Consider the following 26,237-nt stretch of genomic DNA (forward strand, 5'->3'; position numbering starts at 1 on the left):
ATGAAATACACCAATATTACCACTATAAAAGAGTTCATTATTATTGGATTTCCTGGACTTCCTCCTGAATATTATGGTCCAGTGTCCGTTCTTCTTCTTCTTGTTTTCCTTGCTATTGTAATTGGAAATGGTTTCACTATAGCTGTTATCATTTTTGAGCGGACTCTGCACAAACCAATGTATGTGATCTTTTCTAACCTTGCAATGACAGACATCTGCTTTGGCGTGGTGACTCTTCCAAAAATCATAGCCAGATACTGGTGGAATGACATGATCACTTCTTTTGGAGCTTGTTTTACACAGATGTATTTTGTTCATTCTTTGGGAGCTATTCAGTCTTTAAACTTGCTGATGATGGCTTTGGATCGTTTTGTTGCCATATGGTTTCCATTCAAATATCCCATTTTATTTACAAACAAAGCAGTGGCTATTGCTTGCACCATGTGCTGGGTTTTAACATTCATACGTTTGCTGGGAATTGCGCTTCATGCCTTAACTTTACCTTACTGTGACCAGAATATTATCATGCAGTGTTACTGTGATCATATATCAATAACAAGGCTGGGTTGTAGTGATGAGCGGGAATATGTGTACAGTGTTGCACTTGCTAATGCAATGGTCACTCTCCTGGTTCCTTTAACAGTCATAATTTTATCCTATTTTTCTGTCATCATAGCTGTTCTGAGGATGTCTCAAACTGAGAGGCGTCACAAAGTGCTGTCCACTTGTGCCCCTCAGCTCTTTATTACCTGCCTTTACTATGTGCCAAGATGCTTTGTTTATCTTGCTAATGGTGTGGGATTCAATTTTAATCTTGTTATTCGGATTATTATTACAATGCTGTACAGCCTCATACCTGCTGCTGTTAATCCAATCATATACTGTTTCAAGACTAAAGAAATAAAAAATGTTTTGATGCAGAGATTTAAAAAAGGCAAAGTGAGCACTGGATTAAAAATTGAATGCAAATAAATTGTTAATATTTTCCTGCTTCAACAAAACAAATATGGTTTTTGCATTATTTTATTTTATTTTATTTAAGAATTTTATTTAGGAATACTAACAACTGATAACGATGCTCATAAGTTATTCATTGCAAATTTATATGTAAGTTGTCAAACTAAATATTTGGGTCTTTATTAATATATCATTTAAAATGTATTTTTATGTCAAATGTTTAGTTTAATAATATTTTTAGAAAGGTTTGCAATACTTACAGAATGAAACAGAGAAACATTAACTGCCGACATGTCTTAATGTGATGACTTTATCAAGTCTTCTGATATCAATTGTTTTGCATCTTTTTAAAACTGAATTTTTGTCTTCTCTGCAATTAAACTGCATTAATCCTTATATGAGTGATATGATGATTGTTCATTTTTAAATGTTTGTCATACTTAAATCCTTCATCTCATCAAAAGCTTTTAAATATTAGACAAAGATAACACAAGTAAACAGAAAAAGCATTTTCTAAACCAAGGCGTTTATTATCATGGGGGGGAAACATCCTGACCTGAATTCTATTGAGATGGTGTGGCATGAAAATGTTTTATGCTTGAAAACCGTCTCTAACCCTCTAGAATTCTGCGCAGATGAGTAGGCCAAAATTCTTCTACAGTGCTGTAAAAGACTCATAACCAGTTATTGCAAATGTTTGATTGCAGTTGTTGCTGCTAAGGGTGGCCCAACCAGTTAGTAGGTGTAATCACTTTTTCACACAGGGTCATGTGGTTAAAATTTTATTTTTTTGCCTTATTGATAAATACCTTCATTTAGAAACTTCATTTTGTGTTTACTTTTGTTATTTTTGTTTAATATTTACATTTTTTTTGACGATCTGAAACATTTAAGCGTGACAAACAAAAAAATAAAGACTTCACACCATTGTAGTTCTTTTGAAGATGGTTTTAAAGGTAGGTCTCTTGTTGCCTTAAGTTCCAAACTGAAACTAATCAAACGTCATATATTTATCATTCTTGCCTGTGATAACAAAAATTGTCCATACTCATTCTGAAACTTTGGCACATTTCATAACATGTTAACTCTATGTGCTTTTCACAGAAGACAAAAACATAGAAAACGTGTAGTTTTAAGACGCCTTGAAGCTATAAAAACTGCGAAATGAAACAAAACAAAACAACAACACCTACAAAGTATAAGCCTGTGTGAATAAAAAGATTTTGAGTCTGTTTTTGAATGCATGTAGGGGCCCCTTGTTTCAAGGAATGGGACCACAATAACTGAAAGCATCATTAGCACACTTTGATCTAATTCTGGAAATAGTTATAAGATGTGCAGCTGATGAACTGAAAAATCTTGCAATTAGTGGGCAAGTCAGATATATTTTGGGCTGAACTATCCATCCATCCATCCATCCATCCTCTTCTGCTTATCCTTGGCCGGTTTGAGGGGGCAGGAGCCTAAGCAGAGAAGTCCAGACCTCCCTCTCCCCGGCCACTTCATCCAGCTTGTCAGAGGGAACACAAGGGTGTTCCCAGACTACTGAGAGATATAATCTCTCCAGCGTGTCCTGGGTCTGCCCCAGGGCCTCCCCCCCGGTGGGACATGCCCAGAATACCTCACCCAGGAGGTGCCCAGGAGGCATCCTTGTGAAATGCCGAACCACCTCAACTGGCTCCTGTCAATGTGGAGGAGCAGCAGCTCTACTCTGAGCCACTCCCAAATGACTGAACTCCTCACCCTATTTCTAAGGGAGAGGCCAGCCACCCTCCGAAGGAAGCTAATTTCTGCCGCTTGTATCCACGGTCTCGTTCTTTCTGTCACTACCCACAGCTTGCAACCACAGGTGAGGGTAGAGGCGTGGATCGACCAGTACATTGAGAGCTTCGATTTTTACACTCAACTCTCTCATCACCACAATGGACCAGTACATCATCTTCATCACTGCATCAGTGCAGCTGCAGCACCAATCCGCTTTTTGATCTCCTGCTCCTTTCTCCCAGCACTTCTAAACGAGACCCCGAGATACTTAAACTCCTCCACTTGGGGCAGGAACTTGTCCCTGACCCAGAGTGGGCACTTCAAGCTTTTCTGGCTGAGGACCATGGCCTCAGATTTGCAGGTGCTGATACTCATTCCCACTGTTTCACACTTGGCTGCGAACCATTTCAGTGCAAGCTGGAGGCTATCACCTGATGAAGCCAACAGAACCACATCATCTGCGAAAGCAGAGATAAGATTCTGACACCACCCAAGTGGAATCCTTAAGCCACTCGGCTATGCCTAGAAATTTTGTCCATAAAAATTCTGAACAGAATCGATGACAAAGAGCAACCCTGGGTGACTCCGGCACCCACTGGAAACAAGTCAGACTTATTGCTGGCTATGCAGAACAAGCTCTTGCAACGGTTGTTTAGGGATTGATTGGCCCAAAAATTAAAAATATCCTGTCTCAGAGTGATGCTGAAAAACTAGTTCGTGCATTTATTACTTCCTGTCATTCCACCAGTGATCAGATACTGGTGGAATGACATGATCACTTCTTTTGGAGCTTGTTTTACACAGATGTATTTTGTTCATTCTTTGGGAGCTATTCAGTCTTTAAACTTGCTGATGATGGCTTTGGATCGTTTTGTTGCCATATGGTTTCCATTCAAATATCCCATTTTATTTACAAACAAAGCAGTGGCTATTGCTTGCACCATGTGCTGGGTTTTAACATTCATACGTTTGCTGGGAATTGCGCTTCATGCCTTAACTTTACCTTACTGTGACCAGAATATTATCATGCAGTGTTACTGTGATCATATATCAATAACAAGGCTGGGTTGTAGTGATGAGCGGGAATATGTGTACAGTGTTGCACTTGCTAATGCAATGGTCACTCTCCTGGTTCCTTTAACAGTCATAATTTTATCCTATTTTTCTGTCATCATAGCTGTTCTGAGGATGTCTCAAACTGAGAGGCGTCACAAAGTGCTGTCCACTTGTGCCCCTCAGCTCTTTATTACCTGCCTTTACTATGTGTAGATGCTTTGTTTATCTTGCTAATGGTGTGGGATTCAATTTTAATCTTGTTATTTGGATTATTATTACAATGTTGTACAGCCTCATACCTGCTGCTGTTAATCCAATCATATACTGTTTCAAGACTAAAGAAATAAAAAATGTTTTGATGCGGAGATTTAAAAAAGGAAAAGTGAGCACTGGATTAAAAATTGAATGCAAATAAATAGTTAATATTTTACATGTCCAGCATCAGAAAAACCAACATGCATTTGGCAATACAAAACTGCAGTTTCTTTTACTGTATGTTATTTTATTTTGTAAGATTAGAAAAAAAGATATAGAAAAAAATGAAAAGATTAAATTCTCATAAGTTGGCTATGTTAATCTGTATAATTACATAAATATAAATTATTACATTTTAAGGTTTATTTTATTTTTTATTTTATTTTTCTTAATTATTTATATGTACCACTTTTTAAAAATGTATCGTATTGTTTTACAATTGTATATATAGTTTTGTTGTGGTGTAAATCTATGGTGCACACACACACACACACATATATATATATATATATATATATATATATATATATATATATATATATATATATATATATATATATATATGTGTGTGTGTGTGTGTGTGTGTAATTCAATTTGAAAAGAGAAAGGGTTATATTTACCCTGCATGTAAAAGATATTTATGTGCTAAATAGACAATCTTTACAAAATCCAAACAGTATAACACCGAAGAAGTCTTATAATCAGGCTGTTATCTTGGCTTTCTGTAATAAATAACAAGAGTATTTGGTTCTGAAACAACTGATACTACGTCATATGACCACTAGAGGTCACTTTACAATAAGTTTTAAAACTAATTGGCTCAGTATATTTGATGGAGCGAAGACCGAGTTATACTTTTTATTTGAAAAAATAATTTTCATTTCACAGGAGGGGATGACAGGGCATGTAGAAGGTGGGGAAATATAGTTTTTTTTTTCCAAATTTAGTGAATTCTTCAGCTGCCTTTGAAGGATGTTTTTGAAAATAAATATATTTATTCATTTTAAATTTTAATTTTTACATCACATGTAATTTCAAATTTTACTGTCAATCAGAATAAATTTCCAAAAGAAAAAATAACCAGGGTTGCATTTTTTTTAAAACCTCTCCTGTCCAGCAGTTGTAGCAAGCAGAATCTCTGTTATTATTCATAGTTTTATCTGATTGGATATTATGCTGGCACAGATGGGGTGAAGGTCAGATTGGCAAAAGGTAGGCGAAGAGGAGGAATAGAAAAGCAGAGAAATAGAAAGCAGAGGAATTGAAAAAGAAAAGGGAAGAAAGAAAGGGAGAAACAAATGGGATTAGGGGAGGGGGGAGCAAAGGATAAACACACATGCTGGGTCTCCAGTTCCTGCATTTGTAACAAAGCACATTCAGACAACACAACAACAAATACACAACTTTGCTCCCCCAAGCCAGACGTTGACAAGGAAAGAAGAGACCCTGGCGGTCCACGGCCCCCAAGAGAGCTGAAGATCTGAGTCCACATCCCGATGACAGCCGTGCATCCACCCCAGGTTAGGGAAGAGGGAGGCCGCGGATGGAGCTCTCGCAGTCAAGGGCAGGAGTGCCAGGGGACCAGAGGCAGCAGGAAGTTGCCCGAAACTCACCCAACTCCAGCCCAACCCCTCACCGTGCCACGAAGAGGTCTAAGCCACCCTGTATCTATAATCCACAAGCGACCAGGCCAGCAACCACGCCAAAACAGCCCATCAAGTGTTACCAGGTGATATCCTTAATAATATTTTATCACTGAATTTTAGAAAATTAAGATACACGTGGGTATATTGAAGGTATGTGCAGGAGATTGTTTATTTATTTGAAAATTCTGAATGTTACAGGACATTATAGACTGAAACTGAGACTCACAACAGATTTCCTTATCTCTTTAGTATAAACCTTCCTTTTGCATGTTTTAACTAGTTCCCTATTCCCAGTATGCAAACAGCATCTTCGTGCAGCATCAAAAAACAGATTAAAAACAATCAGTGAAAGAAACATGTCTAGATATTGAGAACAATTTGAAGCCTATGAACAATTTTATTGTCCATTAAGATTAAATGCTGTTATTGATCTATGTGTGTTCATATAAAGTGAATTGTGAGACAAAATCTCTGGCTATTCTGAAGATACACAATTAACTTTTACCTGACAAGTCTTTAAAGATAACCAGCAACAAACTGATGAAGCAAAAATGAACAGGTTCTTTATCCACTCAGTAATTAATTTATGTTGTTATGTTATTGATCAAGTAGATATTTTAACTATAGATAATAATATCAAAAATTCTAGAATGTGCAACAGTTAGACTATCCAGATGAAACCTTTGTTAAATCTATATGGGTGATATGAAAATCAAATAATTTCTTCTATGTCACTTTGCATGTCATTACTATTACTGGCTTCACTGGATAGGCATGCAATATCTTCAAATACAGGGGCATAGCTGCTAAAAGGTAGGTGCATATTTAAAATATTTTCCCACTGCTTAAATATACCTAAGGGAATACTGTCGTTATCAACAGATAGACTTGTTTGTTTGAAGAATGGGTTGAAAGGTAGGTTCTGTTGTTGCCCTAATGAATGGTCATGTATGTAATTCCCACCAGTGACAACAGAAAACTGTCTGAACTCAGACTCTGAGCACATAAGCGTGCCCTCTGTTTCACTTTCACATGAGTCATCCACCATTGTGATTTGGTCTGTGGCTCCACATTTCAGAGCTGATTGATGCAATATTTTTTTCACAGGAGTGTTTAGCTTGCTAATTTCTTCAAAAGTGAGACATTGCATTGGCTCCAGGAATTCTGGTTGTATGAATCGCTTCGTGTAACAAGAATCTGTCTGCTGGGACTGTTTTGAATGAAACTTATTCAGCAACTGTTCATTTATCAAAGTAACATTTTGAGGCTTTGGGGAGCTTTTGTCATCACTAGAGCTTTCTTTCTTAAATCCTGCAAACAGCATCCCCAAATCTCCCCACTGTTTCGGATCAGCTTTCACACATTTTGAGCTGTATAGATGCTTCTGCCAGCTGAGTTTCAGTGAGGTATCATCTGAATGAAATGCACTACAGATGCTGCCGATTTCATAATACTCAACCTCACTCTTTGGTAATGGCTGAACATTTGACAGATTGTTATCACAGTATATCTCCGCACTTGACTTTGGCTGATTGGTACTCATGAGGTCAGGTTCGTTCCCTTTTTCTGGTGACAGAGCTTCTGTGGGCATTGTGTTGTCATCAAAGAAAAATGCTTTGTTGTCTGCCCCATGCTCTGTTTTCACTGGTAAGCTCGCACTCTGACATCTTGAATCAGAATGTCTTACTTTGTAAAGGCCAACACACATTACTGCAATCACCAAAATGGTGATGAGAGGAAGAACCACGGCAATGAGCCACAGTGGCAGGTTGCCTTGCATTTCAGAGCAGTGATCATGGCTATCCTTTGTGGAGATGCATATATCACAGAAATGGTCAGTAACATTGTGTAAACAGATGCAGGAGTTGTTCTGCACACCAGGTTCACATGTCCAGTGATTTTGACAGTGTGAGAGACAAGTCCTGCTGGGACCGTCCTTCTCAGAGCATCCTGAAGGGAGGCAAAAATGCGGAAAGCTGCAGTTGGTCTGGGTGAGAGTCGAGCTTGGCCTGACATCCACCATTATGCTGTGTCCGCTGACAGGCAGAGAGTAACCTGTCACATTGAAATACTGCACACATCCACTGAACCCTGTCATAAAAAACAAAGCAGGTTCAGAGGTCCACTTACTTCCACGTTACTCCTTCAGTTTAACTTTACTGGTACATGTTGCTTTTAGAGTGATCAGTTTAAACAGGTAAGAAGATCCACTCTGATTAAACAGTTATACAAAACTCTCATCAAGTGCAATGACAAGACTGTATGCAGGGTATATTTTCTGGCCTTCATTTCATATGTTGTACAAAAGTTGGCATTTTAAAAACTGACTTTAAGAATAAACTTTACCTGATTGATTGACTGTTTCTCTTGTGGGAGCAGCACCAAGAGTGATCTTTTCTACGCTAAGTGGAGTGAGATCCATACTTTGGCCAGTGATGTTCAAAACTGGTTTACCATCCACAGAGAGGAAAGTGTTCTGTCCCCTGCTGAACAAGGACAGGAGATGCCAGACCCCATCAGCCACAGGAGGGTCCACAGAGAAATTTGACAGGTGTCCCAAAAGTGCATCTTCAAAAATGTAGACAGGCTTCTTGTCTTTTATCTGAATAAAGGGGGAAACAGTTTCATACTTGAATATAGAATACAAGACGTGTATATAGTTAAATAGATTTCACCTACCTTCAGCATAATATATGCTCTCTGTCCACGGATAAACATCAGCACACCATCATGTTTGGTCTTGAACTTGATGTTAATCGTTTGTTGGTCTCTGTTTAATCCCAATTTTTCATCCAAAATCTCTTTCATCAGGTAGTCTCTCTTAAATTTCTCCTTAATAACATAATCAATGTAGTCACTGCCATTAAATTTCAAAACAAGTTCCTCTGACATTTCTGTTTAAAAAAAAAAGTTTTAAAAAACTCAGTTTAATCTACTGCACCTGATTTTAAAACAGAAGCTCAATATCATATGCACTATTATTTATACCTTTGTCACAGTTTTTTCCAGTAAAAGGGCTTTTGCACTCACAAAAATAGTCGGACCAAAGGTCATGACACACACCACCGTTCTTGCATGGGACGCTATAGCATGACACTGCTGCTCGAGGACACCTAAAAATAAACAGTAAGACATTTTTTTTTTATATATCCAGCAATGTTTAAAGTATAAAGACATCTACATGCACTAATTTTAATAAGCCTGCCTGTCAAAGATGTTATATGCCGCTAGGGCCATTGAGGGTCTCAGGAGGATGCCATTAACATGAAAGTTTCGGATACATCCAACAAAGTCATGGGTTCTTATCTGAGAAGGATGCACTAAAATAGCTTCAGTAGTTCTTAATCCTCCAAAGGTCATATTACTGTTGCCAACATCAAGTGTCCTAATTGGCGATAAAGACAAAGAAAGAAAAAATTTGAAAAACGAAAAATATTGCTTACATGAAGATGAAAATTAGAAATGAGGAATATTCCAATTAAATATTTCACTACTACCTTTCTGAAATACTTCCATCATTCGTTGAAAAACAGAATCTATTGTTTTCATCATCCGTGCAGTTGTCCACATGCAGTGAACCCATCTGTGAAATGCAATAAAGATATATGAATGTAACTCAAATTCAATAAAATATGCAAATGTATTAAATTACTCAGATTACTTTTTCAATGAAGAAACATAAAACATTACTTATGCAGTTCAAGTAAACGGTTATTTTCTTATTCAAATAAGGAATCTATTAATAGTAGACATACTATTAGCCACTTTGTTGGGTACAACAGTTGAACTCATTGTTAATCAACTAATCATGGCAGCACCTCAAGGAATTAAGGCAACAGAATGGGAATGTAAGATGATTTAAATGACTTTAAACATGGCATTGTTGTTGGTGCCAGTTGGGCTGATCTAAGTGTTTCAGAAACTGCTGATCTAAAAGATCAGTATACTCAGAGGTAAATGTACTGCTAAGTTGCTCATGTAATGCGTAGTACTCTAATGAGTAAACATTTCTCTGCAGGCAACCCTGCAACCTGGCAGTTGTTTTTTTTGTTGTTGTTGTTTTTTGTAAACCTCTTATACTGATATGTTTAAAACTCACGCTGCCAATCCTCCTGGCAATAACACTGTGAAAATATCCATCTGCAACTTGCTTGTATGTTTGCAACCTCACAGGTCCTGAACCCAGATCATAAGAGAGATGTACTGCTCCATCCAGTATCTCCAGTGCAAAGAACTCTCTGCTGTTTGAACCTCCTGGATTGTAGAGGAGGAGGGAGTCCCTCTGCACTGTGGCAAACTCCAAAGAGATTAAATTAGTCCTACGATCCAGTGGTGGAAACTCCATGAAGGACAGCTCCTCAAAGCCATAACTATGATCCTCACACCGGACTCCACTGACTCCTAACATAAAGATGAGTTCCATATTATTTTTTCCCATTTAATTCTTAGAAAACCTCTTAGCATATTTCATATATGCGCATAAACAGATAGCATATATAGCCACTGATATCACCCATTGATGTGAAGTCTTAGGCTGAGCATTTTGCTGTTGCTATTTTGGTGTTTTGAAATTGTATAACAAGCAAAGGGTGGATCTTGCTGATAATGCAAGGAATACTTCATATAGACAAGCTTTATCTTTCTTCTGGACACTAATATCCATCATAGTTTACACAATTAATCTCATCTTACATTCAGTATGACATGAAACTAGCGGCTCAGCCGGAATCTCATGAGGAAAGTTTTTATAGACCAAGCGAGTTGAGAACATCTTTTGCACCCAGAGGAGTCACAAACTGGTACACATGACAATGAATGCAGATTTAAGTCACTTCCGTACTGGTTTCACTTTTTAGACAGAAGCTATGTACGTCTTCTGTGGATGAAAATGAACACACACACAAAAAACACAGCCGTTCTTTAAATGGCTACTTGACACTGGCTCCAAAAATCAGTCTGTTCCCATTGACTTGTACGTTTTAAAATAATCAACTTAAGGATAAAATGAACATGATTATAGCCAGGTACAGAACATGAGTTTGGTCTCAATAGTTAATTTCTCTTTTTTTTTTAACCACTGTACACCACCTTTGGTGATACAACCACTCTTGAATTTTGTTAAGCTTCAAGTTAGGGGTGTAGTCACTTTGATTGACAGATGTGTTGACAAAGGCAGTTGTAGACATATGCTGTGTCCAATAAAAATACAAGTTACAAGCCATAAAGTAGAGGCCTGTACATAGGTCAGTGGATAAATGACCCTTTGGTACCCATGCTCCGACCTCAGTAAATATTTTTCTGTTGATTTTATACTTATTTTGTAAATTGTGGTCCCAGTTAGAATCAAGAAGGAAAATAAAGCAGGGTATGCTTTAGGCCTGATTTAGATCTTTGTAGAGCTTACAGTGTAACCTACATGTGTCCAAGGGGATTGAGGAGTTTGCACTTATGTTGGAGATTACACTGTGAAGTTTCCAGTTGAAGCATAAATGAGGTGTTAGAGTGGGTTTACCTTGTGACTGACAAGTTATTATTTTTCCTGGATTAAAAATGATGCTAAAAAATGCTCAGCTTAAAGCTTCACAATGAGACATAACTAAACAGTGGGTGTCATCAGCTTTGCTATGTCCATCATTTGTATACAGTTGTTTGTTACAAGCAACCCCTTTTTTCTAAATATATGCAAGAAAGTGTGTCTTTCCTAAGATTTTACACTTTTGTAGACAAATGTATATCTAGCATTATGTATCATTCTTACCAAAGGGACAATTACAAGAGAATCCTGTTTGTGAATTAATGCAGATACCATGAACACAGGGTGATGATTTGCAGTGGTCTATGAACTCATCACAGGTTTCTCCTGAAACAATTAAATAAAAAAGAAGTTTTATTTTAAAAAACAAATTAACAGTTGTTTCTCACATATTAATTTTTTTCCCATCTATCTATACATGAGAAAATGTACCTTCAAATCCAGGCGCACAGTGGCACTGATATCCATCTTCGGAGGGGATACAAGTCCCACCATTTTGGCACTTCACCTTCAGGCATCCATTGACATCAGCAGCGCAGTGGGAACCAGAGAAGCCAACCTCACAGTGACAGAAGAAACTTCCCACTGTATTCACACATGTGCCTTTATTCTCACAGGGATTTAGCTCACATTCATCAATGTCTTCTTCACACAGTGAACCAGTAAATCCGGATGGACAAGTACAGTTAAAAATCTCTTTCTTTGGCGCAACAAAGATGACTGCTACACTTTCAAGGACGGCAACCTCCTGGCTGATGTAAATATTTTTGTGGCATGATGCTCCATTTTGACAAGGGCTGCTCAGACATGGATCACTGGTGATGTGAGAAATTGTCACATTGCTCTGGGTCTCCAGTAATTTCTTGTGTCCAGATGATATACCACTCGCCACCTCTCTGCTAAGGTACTGACCGTTGTAATTTTTGACTGCAGCCAACAGAAGGATTTCCCTCCCAATATGTTTGATTCCAAATACATGAGTCTTAGAGGCTTGTAGGTTAAACAGACTGTCCAGAGCTTTTACAAATCTCAAATAGTTATTAGACAAAAACTGCTCTACTGAAGATGATGACACATAGAATAATATACAATTGTCTATAGAAGCGTTTGTGAAACCTTTGTAGTTAACATAGACGCTGTTGTTTACGGGAAAGTGCAGCTGGTCTGTAGCTTCAATGGAGATGTTAAACGTAGCTTCGCCTTGAAAGGGAAAAGACCACAGCTCACATGTGCCATTAAGGATTGTGAACATGTGAGTTGGCCCACTTTTGATGGTGCAGTTGAATCTGTCAGACTCATCCTGATCCTCAGGATGGACATTACCAATCATGCCACCTTGGAAAGAACTACCAAAATATTTCACCTCAATAAAGATATTTCTTGCCATTGAAGGGTTATCGTTTTCATCCACAACCCTGATGTGGAAGGTTGATGTTGATGATAGTGGCAAAGGAAATCCTGAATCCCTGACAGCCACAAGCACTTGATATGCAGAGATTTGTTCCCGATCAATTGGGCGGGTGGTGAGCAGAACTCCATCAGGAGTGAGAGAAAAAGCACTGGCCACTGAGGAGTCTAATAACCAGTACATAAAAGGGCCTTGGTTGGGTGGTAAATCAGAGTCAAATGCAGTTAATTTAGTGACTATGGTGCCTTCAGGCTGATTTTCCTTCACATGAGCTTCAGTTGATGTGAGTTTGGGGGCATTGTCATTAATATCACCAATAGTCACAATGACATTAGTAGTCCCAGTGGCTGGTGGAGAGCCATTATCTGTGGCTGTAACAGTAAGATTATAGACTGGCCAGACTTCTCTGTCCAGTGGAGAGTTCACAGAAATGATACCATTAGATGGATCAATAGAGAAGGAGAGATTCCTATTTCCATGCTCAATGGTGAAGAAGAAATGATTCCAGTTAACAATAGAGTCCTCATCCACAGCACTCACAGTTGCCACAGATGTCCCAGTTGGGGTGTCTTCTGTAACATTCGCCATATAGCGTGGAGATGTGAACATGGGAGCTTCATTTGTGTCAATCACACTGATGTGGACAACAGTCTCATCTATATCTGTGCCAGTAATAACACCAGAGTTCTTGGCCAGAACTTTCAAAACTACATGGCTGTTGCCTTGTTTCCTCAAACTATTGGTCGTATATACGTCTCCAGAACGTTCGTGAATTTCAAAGCTCTTTTTTTTTCTTCTGGCAAACAAAAAGTAAAACACTTGACCTTCAGAGCCTCGGTCACCATCTGTAGCCGTCACTTTTCCAATAACAGTTCCAATAGGCATGTTTTTAAGTACTGAGAAGCTAAATTCTTTTTTGATGAATCTAGGCGTGAACTCATTAACATCTGAGATTTGGATGACAACATGTGCTAAACTAAATAAAGCATGTCCTCCAGTATTGGAACCTTTGATTGTTAAATCAAACATCTGCTCTTGCTCATAATCAAACATGGCCAAAGTGGTGATTGTGCCATTTCCTGAATCAACTGCAAATTTATCTATATGGCCACCAATGAGAGAGTAGAATATTTGTGCATTTGCACCTGAGTCAATATCTGTGGCTGTTACATCGAGAACATTCGTTCCAACAGCTGAGTTTTCACGAACTGATGTTATGTACTCTGAGGATGAAAAGACTGGGGGATTGTCGTTCACATCCATGACTAACACCGTGACATTTAATGTGCCAGTTTTAGAGAACCAGCCCTCATCTTTAGCTTTAATTTGGAAATGATAAATACTTTGTTCTTCAAAGTCAAGCTCTCTGATCAGTGTTATCAGTCCAGAAAATTCTCCCACAGATAGTGGTAAAAATTGATTTTCTGGGGTAATGTTGTATGTGATCGCCCCATTGGGACCATAATCCGCATCTTCTGCTTGAATTTTTCCTATTACTGATCCTACAGGCAGGTCCTCGGGGACCGAAAAAGTAACATAAGATTCGCTAAAGCTCGGAGTAAATTGATTCCTCCCAGTAATTTGGAAAGTGATTTCAGCTTGGGATGTTAAAGGGGGGGTGCCCTCATCTTCAGCCACAGCTATTAAAGTGAGGATCTGATTTTCATTCTCTCCTAAAGTCCGATTTAAAATGAGTTTTCCAGTGTCACCTTGAATCCAAAAGAAATCAGATGCATTCCCTCCATTCAAAAAATACTTAATGCTACTATTGCCTTTGACATCCAGATCTACTGCTGTAACCTGGACCACCTCACTTCCCACAGCCAGGTGATAAGGAATAGCCATCAAGGGTTGTAAAGGGAAAAACATAGGAGGGTGGTGGTTGTATTGTTCTAATCTTACTCTGATAGTGACATTACTATGCAGGGGGATACTGCCACGGTCAAAAGCAGTAACCGTAAATTGATAGATTTCAAAATTACAGTCACGTAACATCAGGGGCTGCTTTGTATAGATTTCACCAGTGGTAGCGTTCAGCCAAAACTCCTCATGTGGAGGGTCAATAACATAGAAAATCTCACTGTTTTTCCCAATGTCTGCATCTGTAGCAAGAATCTGCAAAACAAACGCCTCTTCATCTTTTATCTCAGGGAGGATAATGCTATAGAAATGTTCAGAAAATACTGGTCTGTTATCATTGACGTCTAAAATGACTATAGTCACATCTGTGCTTATACTCCATGCTGAATCATTTGCACTTACTTTAAGGATATAATGATCCTGCATTTCCCTGTCCAAAACTCCTTCAACGGTGATGTAGCCAGTGGTGAAATCAATATTAAAAAGCATGTCATCACTTTGCTCAACTATCGAGTAATTAATCACTGCATTGGCATCAGTGTCATCATCTGTAGAGGTGACTTTTATAATTGTCTGTCCAACAGGGGTATCTTCAGACACCTCTGTGAGAAAAATCTGAGAAAATCGAGGGGCATTATCATTTCTGTCTAAAACAGTGATGATAACAGTTGCTTTGTCTTTGTGAAGCGTGTTTTCTAGTTCTTCTGCTTCAACTGTTAAATTAAATTCAGGAATATGTTCTCTGTCTAAACTTACAGTGGTACTCAAGTAACCATTTTCAGGGTCAATTGTGAAGAAGTTATCGTGGTTTCCGTCTGTTATGTTGTATTGCACTGTGCCATAATAGCCAGAATCTGCATCAATTGCAAGTACATCACAAACCACGGTAGGTGGGGAGTTCTCAAAAACCTCACACCTGTACTCAGCTTGAGTAAACTGTGGGAAATTATCATTTGCATCAGTGATGTTTATATGAATTTCAGAAAAAGAGGAGAAAGGAGGCAAGCCTGAGTCTCTGGCTTCTATCAACAAAGAAAACTCTTTTTTGCTCTCAAAATCCAATGGTCTCTCTACTATCAGGGCTCCACTTGAATGATCGATGTGAAACATGCTTTCAAAGTTTCCAGAAGCGAGATAAAAAGTGACAGGTTCAGCTCTAATACTCAGGGCAGATATCACGGCCACCAGTGTTTCCACTCGCTCATCCTCTGTGAGGGAATAACTCAGAACATCCACGTTCATCTTTGGGAAATCAGCGATGTTCTGAAACCTGACACTAATAGTTGTGGTGTCAAATTTGGGATCTTCCCCAGAATCTTCCACACGCACAGTGACAATAACATCATCCACTGACTGTAGAGCCGCTGAAGTGAAAACAGTGCCACTGTAAGGATCGATTGAAAACATATCAGAGCTTTCTCCCTGTAACGAATAATGTAGATCTGCATTGATCTCAGTGTCGTCATCTGATGCTCTCACTGCACAAACAACAGAGCCTGCAGAAAAAGGGGGGGGGGGGGGAATAATACAATATTAATACAATTGCCAATATTACCCAGAGTAAAACATATAGCTGTCAAATAGAAAGGTAATCTCTCACCTGGAGCTAACTCGGTTGGCACATAGGCCACATAAGGCCCATTCATAAACTGGGGCCAGTGGTCATTAATATCTCCAATAAGTACAGTAACAAGCACAGAGCTGGACAGAGGCTGAATAGGATGTTTATCACTCGCAGTCACTTCCAAATTGTAAATGGCCACTGTCTCCCTGTCCAGTATGTTTGTTGTAAATAGCTCTCCAGATGTTTCATCAATGGCAAAAGGTACATTGAGGTTTTCCATAGAATAGCTAAACAAAACAAATAAAAATAAAAACAGTGCGCTATGCAAAACCCTGAAAGTTACTCTAATATAACACAGTCATTAAATTCAGAAGATTATAAAAATACTATAAAAGCATTTTGTTTTAAGAAATTATTATCACATTTACCTTACTTCCTCACTGACACCCTCGTCGACATCAGAAGCAATTATCACAGCAAACACAGTGCCTATAAGACTGTCCTCAGGCACTATGGTGTTGTAGACTTCCTCGGTAAACTCTGGGTGGTTATCATTGACATCGTCAACTATGATGTGCACAGTCAAAGTGCCTGTTAGAGATGGCAGTCCTTCAAATGACAGTGGAAGTCATTATCAAACAGTGTGAAGTGAGTATTAGAAAAACATAGACCATTATTTCCATACTGAATTAAGTATCTTGCAGTTTTATTTGGATATAAGTTACCTGAATCAACAGCAGTGATGGTGACTATATATAGCGACTCCTTCTCTCTGTCTAGGGTGTGCAAAATATGAAATGTGCCACTGGGAGTGATAGAAAATAAATTATATCCATTTCCTTTCTCTATAAAATAGGTAAGCTGACTGTTGTTTCCTAAATCTTCATCCAAAGCTGAGACCTGGCCAAATTTTAAAAACAAAAAGAAAAAACAATAACAGAAAATAAACAAATAAAAAGACAAATGCTGTTGTTTTTCAGCAGAATTTTACTGCACCTGATATGTTAGCTGAGTTGGATCCTCCTCATTCTCCTTCACATGAATGGTCAATGTTTCTGGAACAAACTGGGGTGCAAAGTCATTGACATCCATCACTGTGATATGGATTGCAGCAGTAGCAGATCTGGGTATGTTCCCCCGATCTACAGCAGTTATGATCAATGTGTAGTCTGAGTCCCTCTCTCTATCTAGTTCATCCATGACTGTGAGAACTCCTCGAACTATGTCCACCACAAATGGACCAATCTGGGCCAACATGTACCGTACTTGTCCATTGGATCCAATGTCTTGATCGTGAGCCTGAACCTGCAGCAGGCTTGTTCCCCTGGGGATATCCTCTCTGACTGTCAGGCTATAACTGCTTTGTAAAAACTCAGGGTCATGATCATTCACATCCTCAACATGCACTGTGAGGTTCATAGTGGTTGCCAGCATGGGTAAGCCTTCATCAGTAGCTATTATAGTAACAGTCAGAGTATCTACTTCTTCTCTGTCTAATAACTCCTCCAGGTATATCTTTCCACTTCTGTTATCAATGCTGAATATCCCACCGGAGGTGTTTAAATAATACAAAATCCTCCCGTTGGATCCAGCGTCTTCATCCTCAGCATGAGCAGTTATTACAACAGAATGCAGTGCAGTGTCTTCTGGTATACTAACACTTTCGGCTGACACAAACATTGGAGCATTGTCGTTGACATCTTCAGTAATCACAATAACACGCGCTGTACTTGTGAATTGTAAAGATGCAGGCTGGGCACAGTCATTGGCTGCCACAGTCAGATTGTAGTAGGACTGTCTCTCCCTGTCCAGAGGTTTGTTAAGGCATAAGGTACCAGTTGAATCTGTGACAAACACTTCCTCTTCGTCACCACTGATCACTCTCAGTGTCATTTTTCCATTATCACCTTGCAGACAAGAAAATATAGCATGTGAATTATTAAAAAGGATAAAATGGGTTTAGACTTGTTGTCAAGTAAGATATCAGTTATAGACATCGATTATAGACCTTTCTTGGAAGCATAGCTAAAAATGATGAATGCATTATATTATACTTTCTGAAAACACATTTGTATCATAATCCTTATATTTTCATTGCAGCTGTCTTAAACCTGTATAAATCGAAGGGCAAAATGAGGCGCTTGAATGTGAACTGTGAAAAATGTGTGTTTTTACATCAATGACTTACATTGCTAAAGTTCAATCTAGCTGCTGATTCCTTTCTGTCATTTTATTTATATGAAATATGTTTTCTTAACAAATACACTATTTCACAGAATACTTGACAACAGCCTCTCATTAACTTTATCTGAACAGTGAAATACAGGGATGGTTATGGGTGTAATCCCCACTGACTACATGAATGTATAAATCATTTGCTTGAGGAGCAGCTCCAATAAAAAAAAAAAAATAATGCAATGCAGATAGAATGTATCCTGTATTACTACAAATGCAGGATTCATTTATATATTTTATGTAATATAATGTACAGTCACTGGCCATTTTGTTAGGTACACCTGTTCAACTGTTCTTTAACACAAAGGAATCAGCCAATCACATTGCAGCAACGCATTTAGGCATGTAGACATTGTCGTGATAAACTGCTGAAATTGAAACTGAGTGTCAGAATGCAAAAGAAAGGTGATTTAAATGGCTTTGAATGTTGTGTGACTGTTAGTGCTGGATGGATCTAAGGAGACCATCTCTAAGGTTTGCAGAGAATGGTCTGAAAAAGAGAAAATGTCCAGTGTGGCAGTTCTGTTAGAGAAAATGCCTTGTTGATGCCAGAGGTCAGAAGAGAATGGCTGGACTGCTTCAAGCAGAGACAGCAGGACAACTGTAAATGTTACTTTAACCCTTTCGTGCATGAATTATGACAACCTCAATCAGGATTTTTTTTCTTAAGTTTTCTTATTCATCTGTAGGCAGGAAAAAAAGATTTTTGAATTTCATTTTTTTTAACATCTTGTCTTTTAAATGCCCACTTAGGTGGACAACATCACCTTTGGAGTGGGTGGTAGGGTATGGAGTGACACATCAGTTTAGTGGTTTATGTGCAAGTACACACTGACACAAATACAAGAAAACAGCCTTTGAATAGCTGTCCAATGTAGTGACCACTGTGTGTGAAAGGGTTAAGGTGAAAGTAAAATCCATTGAACGTATGATGGCAGTAACATTTCATATTCACTTTGCACACTTACCCTCATCTTTATCTGACACATTCAGAGTCAGGAAACAAGTTCCAATGTTTGTGTTCTCCAATAACACTGCAGAAAAGGTATCTTGACTGAAAACAGGGAGGTTGTCATTCACATCTAGCAAATTGAAATACACCCTGATACCAGATACCTGCAGATCCCCCTGCTGCGCCTCCACTGTGAGAATGTAGAACCTTTGTGCTTCAAAATCCAGGCTGCGGGTTAATAGGAACTCCCCCGAGAAAGGGCTGAGGAGGAATAGGTTCTCACCGTCATCCTCCTGAACTGAGTATGTGATAGCTGTGAGACTCTCAAACTGTGTTTCCACTTTTCCCACGATTGTTCCTGTGAACACAGTGAAAAATAATTTAATACTAGTGGATTGAGCAGCAAAGTTATGTCAAAATGGAATAATTTGAAGTATATTTGAAATGGGGACCCAAAGTTACACATTAATATTTCAAAAAATATTCTGTCAGCTAACATGCATATGCGCTTACATGGGGAAAGATGACTAACCTGGTAGTGTGTCTTCTTTCACTTGAAACGAGTAAACAGTTTTGGAGAAAGCCATCTGTGTTCGCCATCTGTTATGAGGGTGTAGGCTTACTTCACCATGCTCCAGCACAGCATCAACAGACGAAGGATACCAGGAGGGGAGCGTATGCTGCCCTAGTATGATATCTGCAAGCTCCCTCACACTACTTACATTCACCCTATTTCCAGATGAAGGTTTATGAGATGATGTAGTAATAAACACCTAAAGAAGGCAAGGAGTCACAGTTTCGAAGCAAGCATAAATTGTCAGCTTCTGAAGTAATGAAATTATTGGAGATATGTAAAATGTGCTGGAAGCCTTAAACACAAATAGACATCTGAACTAAATTCGAAGCCAGTTATCAAAACACATCAACCAACAGGCCAACTTACCACAAAGTGAATAATAATAATTATATATTTCCTCCTACATCCGGTAGAATCCATTATAAAGTTTACTTCTTCAGCGCCTCTTTGTTGATCATAGTTACAAAATCAAGTAATAATAACACACAAAACAGACGTGGCATTAAAAAGTAAAATCCCGGAAACTGCAGCCCCCACACAAGCCCAACAAATGGTAAACTATTAAAGCTGTATCCATGGTGATTACTCAATCTGTTCAGCTTGTAATCCTGACTGACACGCCTCTTTGACATCACTCTATGCAAATCCTGCAGCTGGGGAGGAAAAAAAAGTTTCGTGGGACTTGAGAGTGAAGCAGATTACATTTTCTTTTCTATTTATTTGCTAATGAAAAAAGCAGAAGGTTGAGGAAGGTTGAAGAAAAATTACCAGGTAAAAAGCAGTAATAGTATATCCAGCTATGGTTTACTGAATCAGTATGTTTTATATTCTCGACATGGATTTTGCTATTGAGGTTATTCAGCGTAGGCATGAAATGGACTCTCTGAACAGTTGCCTGCAGTAAGGTAGCCTAGAGGCAGACTTTGTTGTTGCATATCAGATGGGGGGTTTCATTCAGAGACAGAATGGCATTCATTCAATTGGTAAAAAGGGAGTGAAAAGAAGGGGGAAAAAACTATTCAGAATCACAGGTCTCAAAACTGACTTGACATGATACTGTAGAGCAATGTCAAACAGACAGAAACCAATTGCCAACTACAAGGCAATGTCTTTTAGAGCAAATGTAATTCATTTTAAATCATTTTAACTGATATTGAATTATTAACTTTTTATTTAATATTCAAAATTCAGTTGCTGCTGGACTTACTAAACTCTTGTTTCTAAAGAAACAGGGCTTTTACCATCTTTATGCTTGCTTCCAATAAAAAAACAACTGTTGTGACCCTAATGTTAACTACATGCAGGAACACTGAGCTTGTTTGTGTGTCAGATCTACTGAAAGGAGAACACAGAGGTTTCATTCATATTTGCTAACACTTCTAAGAACGGTTACTGCAAAGGAAAACACTACTGAGAAAAGCCTGATGAATGGACATGTGAACCCCCTCTAAGTGATGGTGAGGCCACCGTGCCTGTGAGCTTGCCTCCAGTTACAGGGAATTGCAACTCAATACAACCAAGGGATCACAAAAGGTCCCTGCCTTGGGAAAGAGCGCACTTGGAGAAGGAGTACTTTTCTTATGTTCATTTGGTACTTGGCTGGGAATAAAATACATCCATAATATCATGTAGTGGAGCATCTTCTTGTGCTTTTTGCATTGATTATCCTAGCCTTTGGAACTCTCCAGGAGGAAAGCAAAAACTATTCCTACAAAAGAAATTCCCTAATCTGGTGTTTTGATCATTTTTTGGGTGACTGCTAACAGCTGTCCCTTTAATTCAGGCAGTGATCCTCCGTGTCCTACAGATGGAGTCATTATCATCCTGAAAAAAAAACACTGTAGAACCTACATGGACTTGTCGCTTGTGTGCGCATGACAAAACAAGTGTAGTTTAAAGTTTTTTAATGCCACACACACACATACACATACAGGTTTATTATATCATGGCGCCACCTTCTGGATTGAGGTTGCTCAAACTACTGTAGCATGATCGATGTTTCTTACTTTCCAGAGAGTTTATAAAACATTGCTGAGGATGTGAATGCATTAGCACTTTGCAGATAACAGCCATTGGGCAATATCTTTTTCTTAAATTGTTAAAATCAATAAAAGTTTGTTTATTTTCCAATAAAACAATGTGCTATCCTTAATTGTGTTCGTATTACTTGCTATTGTCGAATATCTGTCCTTCTGGCTTAATAATTCCATGAGTCCAGTACTGGTAAGTAAGAATTATTACTTGTCAATTATCCTTAGTCATTTGTGCCATTAGCAATCTGTTTACATAAAAAGCCTCAAACTCTGAATTACTCATAGATTAACTAGTATTGTGAACTTGATTGAAAAAGGTATATTTATTAATCAAGACTTTAACAAATGGACTACTGACTTGACAGTTTTGCAGATAATGATGGTTATCCTCCACAAGAGGTTAAGTCTCATTTGTGAAAAAGGCAAGCTGTTTGCAGACTGCTGTATTTAAACATCTGTCTAAAAGGGAAGTGTGATATAAAGAGAAGATTGTCAAGGTAAGTCAAATCAGGAACTTGGGAGAGCTTTGCAAACAGAGAACTGAGGCCGGTGACAGAGGATCAAGATCCACCACACATGGACGTCTAGTGGCTCGGTATTAGGAAAGAAGCTACAACTGCCACATTCCTAATACTGAACCACTAGATTTTAGAGTACTTCTTGCTTTCCACTGCTGACAGGCTTTATAGAGATTCTTATTTCCTTTTACAGCAAGACCTAGCCCAGCAGCACACACACAGCACCAAAATTATCAAATAGCTTGCTGACCGCATTATTGGGCAGCTAACAAACCTGAACCCAAGAGGAAGATGAGAAACACCCAACACAGAATTACAGATGGACTGAAGGGCCCTATTTGCATGTAATGAATATAGAATACATGGAAGTTTGGTAGTTTTTAGATATTGTGAGATGATTAAAATTAGAAGGAGGAAAAAAAACAAACTTGTTAAAAAAAAAAAAAAAAACGACCTTTATTGAAGACATTCTTGAATGTCGACAGCTGCATTTGATATTAGAGTGGTATTCAAAGAACAATAAAAAGACATTGGGACAGCACATAAAAAAATATTTTTCAAAATAAACAAAAATACACTAGCAACTCAGAAATCTCATTTTTGAGTTGGAACACCTAAAGACTAGTTACTTTCATACTTATTTGTAGTCCTCCTAGACTGTTACATAATATGGCAGGGATAAAGTACTACCACTAGAAAATTCCAAACGTAAGATATGTAGTGTTGACTTTACAAAAAAAACGAGAAAAAAAAAAAAAGGAGAATAACACTGTACATCTTAAAAACATTAAATATACACATGATCATGGTCAATCTGACTTCTGTTTTTCAAGATGGTGAATTGAGATATAAGGATATATGGCATAAACAAAACTGCAGGTCCCATCCCCAAGTGAGCTACTCATCATCATCATCCTCATCTTCCTCTTCTTCTTCTCCCTCCTCTTCTTCTTCTTCATTATCATCATCATCAGCTGCAGCAGCTGGTCCTGAATCCACTTTTCCCTTTGTGCGGTAAGCAACAATATCCTGCAACAGAGAGATAAGCTCTTTTCCATGCTCCACAAACAATATCACTTTTCTATCAAATCAACAAGTTTAACTTCCATGTCATTTTGGATTATCACCTTGTCATATTTCTCCTTCAACTTGGCAGCCTTCTTCTCATATGGCTGCTTTTCTTCCGCAGATGAGCTATTCCACATCTCTCCCAACTTCTTTGCTGTGTCCCCAATGGAAAGGCCAGGATTTTCACTTTTTATTTTTGGGCGAAAATCTGCACAGAAGAGGAAAAATGCAGACCTGTGGGGGAAAAAAAGGAAACGAAAAAAAAACCAAACGTTGCTGTTTAATCGCTCAAAATACCCCTACAGTCTGAAAGAAAATGAGAAATGTGACAAAGTGTAGATTATGGCACATACGGTGGTCTCTTGGGGGCATTGGGGTCCTTGAATCGCTTCTTCTTCTGGCCCTTGGGAGGCACGTAATTCTTCATTTCCCGCTCATAACGCAACTTGTCTTGCTTGGCCATGTCTTCAAACTTGCCTTTCTCTTTTGGTGACATTGTCTTTGGAGAAACACAGCCAGTTTTAAACAATCTAAAAAATAAAATACTGAATTTAGAAAACTGAAAATAAAATCTGATATTGTGAATAATTCCTTTTACCTTCCATCGCTCAGAGCATTTCTTGGAGAACTCTGAGAAGTTGACACTGGCATCAGGGTGTTTCTTCTTATGCTCCTCCCGGCATGTCTGCACAAAGTAGGCATATGAGGACATTTTGCCCCTCGGCTTCTTTGGATCCTTCACCATTTTGGCTTACTAAATTTTAAGGAGAGAAAATACATAGTTTTAAATTCAAAGTATACCAGCACTTTCATGCAATGTAAGTAATAGCATCTGAATGGCCCTGGCCAATTGTCTGCCTCCTACTCCATCAGTTCCTCACATCTATTGTTTAAACTGGGTGGTGGGAGGAGGGTGCCTGGGGTGACTGATGATCCATTGTATGAAGAGGCTAGCATTTATTAAAACTACAATCAGCTACACATTACTCTACTGGCGCGTTAGATCAAACGTTTACCCATATAAGCTAGTAAAAACAGTATAGTGCTGCTTAATGTTAGCACTCCGATAATATAACGTGAAGCTAACCGGCTTAAGGTTCTACGTGAACACATTAGCTTCCACCTCATTTGATTGTTCATTAGCTTTTAGCCATCTTGCTTTGTGTCCTCTTGCTATCAGCGTTAGCCTTCAAGCTAGGCTAGCATGTCACGGTGCTCATCTCGGGAGACGATTATGAAAATGGCTGATTAGACTGCTAACAATGGCTAGCTGTCGTTTTCAAACACCCCTTACGTCCTTCAGGACAAATTTGCCTGTTACTGGTGTCACCTGTCTGAACGCTAAAGATTATTCGACTTAAAGTTTAGTAAAAGTGGTACTAATGCCGGAGAATGATGCTCTGCCTGTATAACCGTACTCCGGTTGCCTCAGCACCAGTCAACGGTATTAACCTACATTCAACAGCCAGCTAGTGCTAGCCTTTATGGTAGCATCCAGCCACCTTTAGCACGCACCACAGCAGCGGACGTTACGTTAAGCGAAGTGCGGCAGACAGTTAACTCGACCATCTGGGATCTTGTCCTTTAACCCAACGGGCACTTTATTTTGGTTATTACTCATGGCCGTGGTGAATGTCACTGTACGGTAACTACTTAGCCAAGTTAGCAAGATAACGTTAAACACCAGGAGCTTGACACTGAGTTAGCATCCCATTCAGCTCAGCCATGCAACCAACTACGTACAACGTTAATGTATACTGTGCAAAGCATATCCCAGAGCATTGTTTCATTCATAAGAGCCGCACACTATTCGCTTTGTTTAAGATTACGTTTATACTGCTTACCCCTACAGCGCTATATGAGGCCAGCCGCACGTCGGTACGTCTCAAACAATGGGACGAAAAGCACCGTCAGTGCGCGGTCTTTTGGCTGCGAGGATCCGTCTGTGTTTATTCTGTGTGTTGGGCACCGGCTGTCGGACATTGGCTGCCGCCAACTCCTTGGAGTATCTTATTGGACACGCGCTGTCAGTCCTGCTTGTTGAACGGTTGGTTGTTCAAAACACGGTGGTGTGATGGCGCTCGGCTTGAATGGCAGTGAGTTTAACTGCAGGGAAACACAAACGGAAAGAAATGCAGAGCCCATTAGTAAATAACAAAAAGGAAAGACTAGCAATTTGAAGTTACTCCTAAGCTTACGTTAAAGGAAGCATTATCAGCGAATCATATCGTTTACGTGACGCTTTGAGAAAGGGTGTTTGTCCCCGTTCTGATTTATTTATTGTCTATTTACCACATGTACATGTTAAAGCAAGTTTTAATATTAGACAAGAATAAATTAAAAAATGTTTTTAAATGATAGTTTCATTTATTCAGCGAAATATTAATTATTATTAAATAATAATGAATTAAGTATGATTTAACAAATTTTTTGAAAAGCGGAGTTCAATTTCACTGGCTATAGAAAGCACCTAATTAGGTTTTGACAAAATGAAGTGGACTTTAGTGATGTGCGATACCACTGATTTCCTTTCCGATCCGATACCAAGTAAAATTCAGGGTGGTATCGACCATACTGATCCGATACCGATACTTTGTACAAAAACTTAATGTTTCATTGTATTTCATAATACAATATATAATTGTATTATGTAATTGTAATAGTAATATAATAATATAGCTTCATATTGATTACAGAACATTGTTCTTATTGCTTAATAATGCAGAATTATCATATAGAAATAAAAGAAACTTGAAGTTGTGCACTATTTGAGCATGTTGCCTGCCTGCAACACTAAAGGACTCCGCGAGA

At 38.6% G+C, this 26,237-nt stretch overlaps 3 protein-coding genes and 1 pseudogene across 3 annotated transcripts; 2 read left to right on the forward strand and 2 right to left on the reverse strand.

Annotated features, from left to right (window-relative positions):
• Positions 1–972, forward strand: LOC134640705 (olfactory receptor 52B2-like). Its single transcript, XM_063492607.1, has one exon. It carries the CDS (start codon positions 1–3, stop codon positions 970–972), a length of 972 nt encoding a protein of 323 aa, XP_063348677.1.
• Positions 973–2,614: 1,642 nt separating this feature from the next.
• LOC134640706 (olfactory receptor 52E8-like) lies at positions 2,615–4,192 on the forward strand (annotated as a pseudogene).
• A 2,148-nt stretch (positions 4,193–6,340) lies between these two features.
• LOC134640894 (protocadherin Fat 4) lies at positions 6,341–19,293 on the reverse strand. Its single transcript, XM_063492963.1, has 14 exons — positions 19,247–19,293; positions 17,040–17,950; positions 16,769–16,943; positions 16,472–16,652; positions 16,080–16,330; positions 11,644–15,975; positions 11,437–11,538; positions 9,778–10,079; positions 9,176–9,261; positions 8,884–9,063; positions 8,667–8,791; positions 8,358–8,572; positions 8,025–8,280; positions 6,341–7,769 (listed from the first exon to the last, which is right to left on the reverse strand). Exons 2-14 carry the CDS (start codon positions 17,934–17,936, stop codon positions 6,391–6,393), a joined length of 8,481 nt encoding a protein of 2,826 aa, XP_063349033.1. The 5' UTR covers positions 17,937–17,950; positions 19,247–19,293; the 3' UTR covers positions 6,341–6,390.
• Positions 19,294–21,701: 2,408 nt separating this feature from the next.
• hmgb1b (high mobility group box 1b) lies at positions 21,702–25,400 on the reverse strand. Its single transcript, XM_063492991.1, has 5 exons — positions 25,271–25,400; positions 24,025–24,180; positions 23,780–23,925; positions 23,486–23,660; positions 21,702–23,387 (listed from the first exon to the last, which is right to left on the reverse strand). The coding sequence occupies exons 2-5, from the start codon at positions 24,169–24,171 to the stop codon at positions 23,256–23,258; spliced, it is 600 nt and encodes a 199-aa protein (XP_063349061.1). The 5' UTR covers positions 24,172–24,180; positions 25,271–25,400; the 3' UTR covers positions 21,702–23,255.
• Between the last annotated feature and the right edge of the window lie 837 nt (positions 25,401–26,237).

The sequence above is a fragment of the Pelmatolapia mariae genome, linkage group LG14 (genome assembly GCF_036321145.2).
Source record: "Pelmatolapia mariae isolate MD_Pm_ZW linkage group LG14, Pm_UMD_F_2, whole genome shotgun sequence".
Lineage (NCBI taxonomy): Eukaryota > Metazoa > Chordata > Actinopteri > Cichliformes > Cichlidae > Pelmatolapia > Pelmatolapia mariae.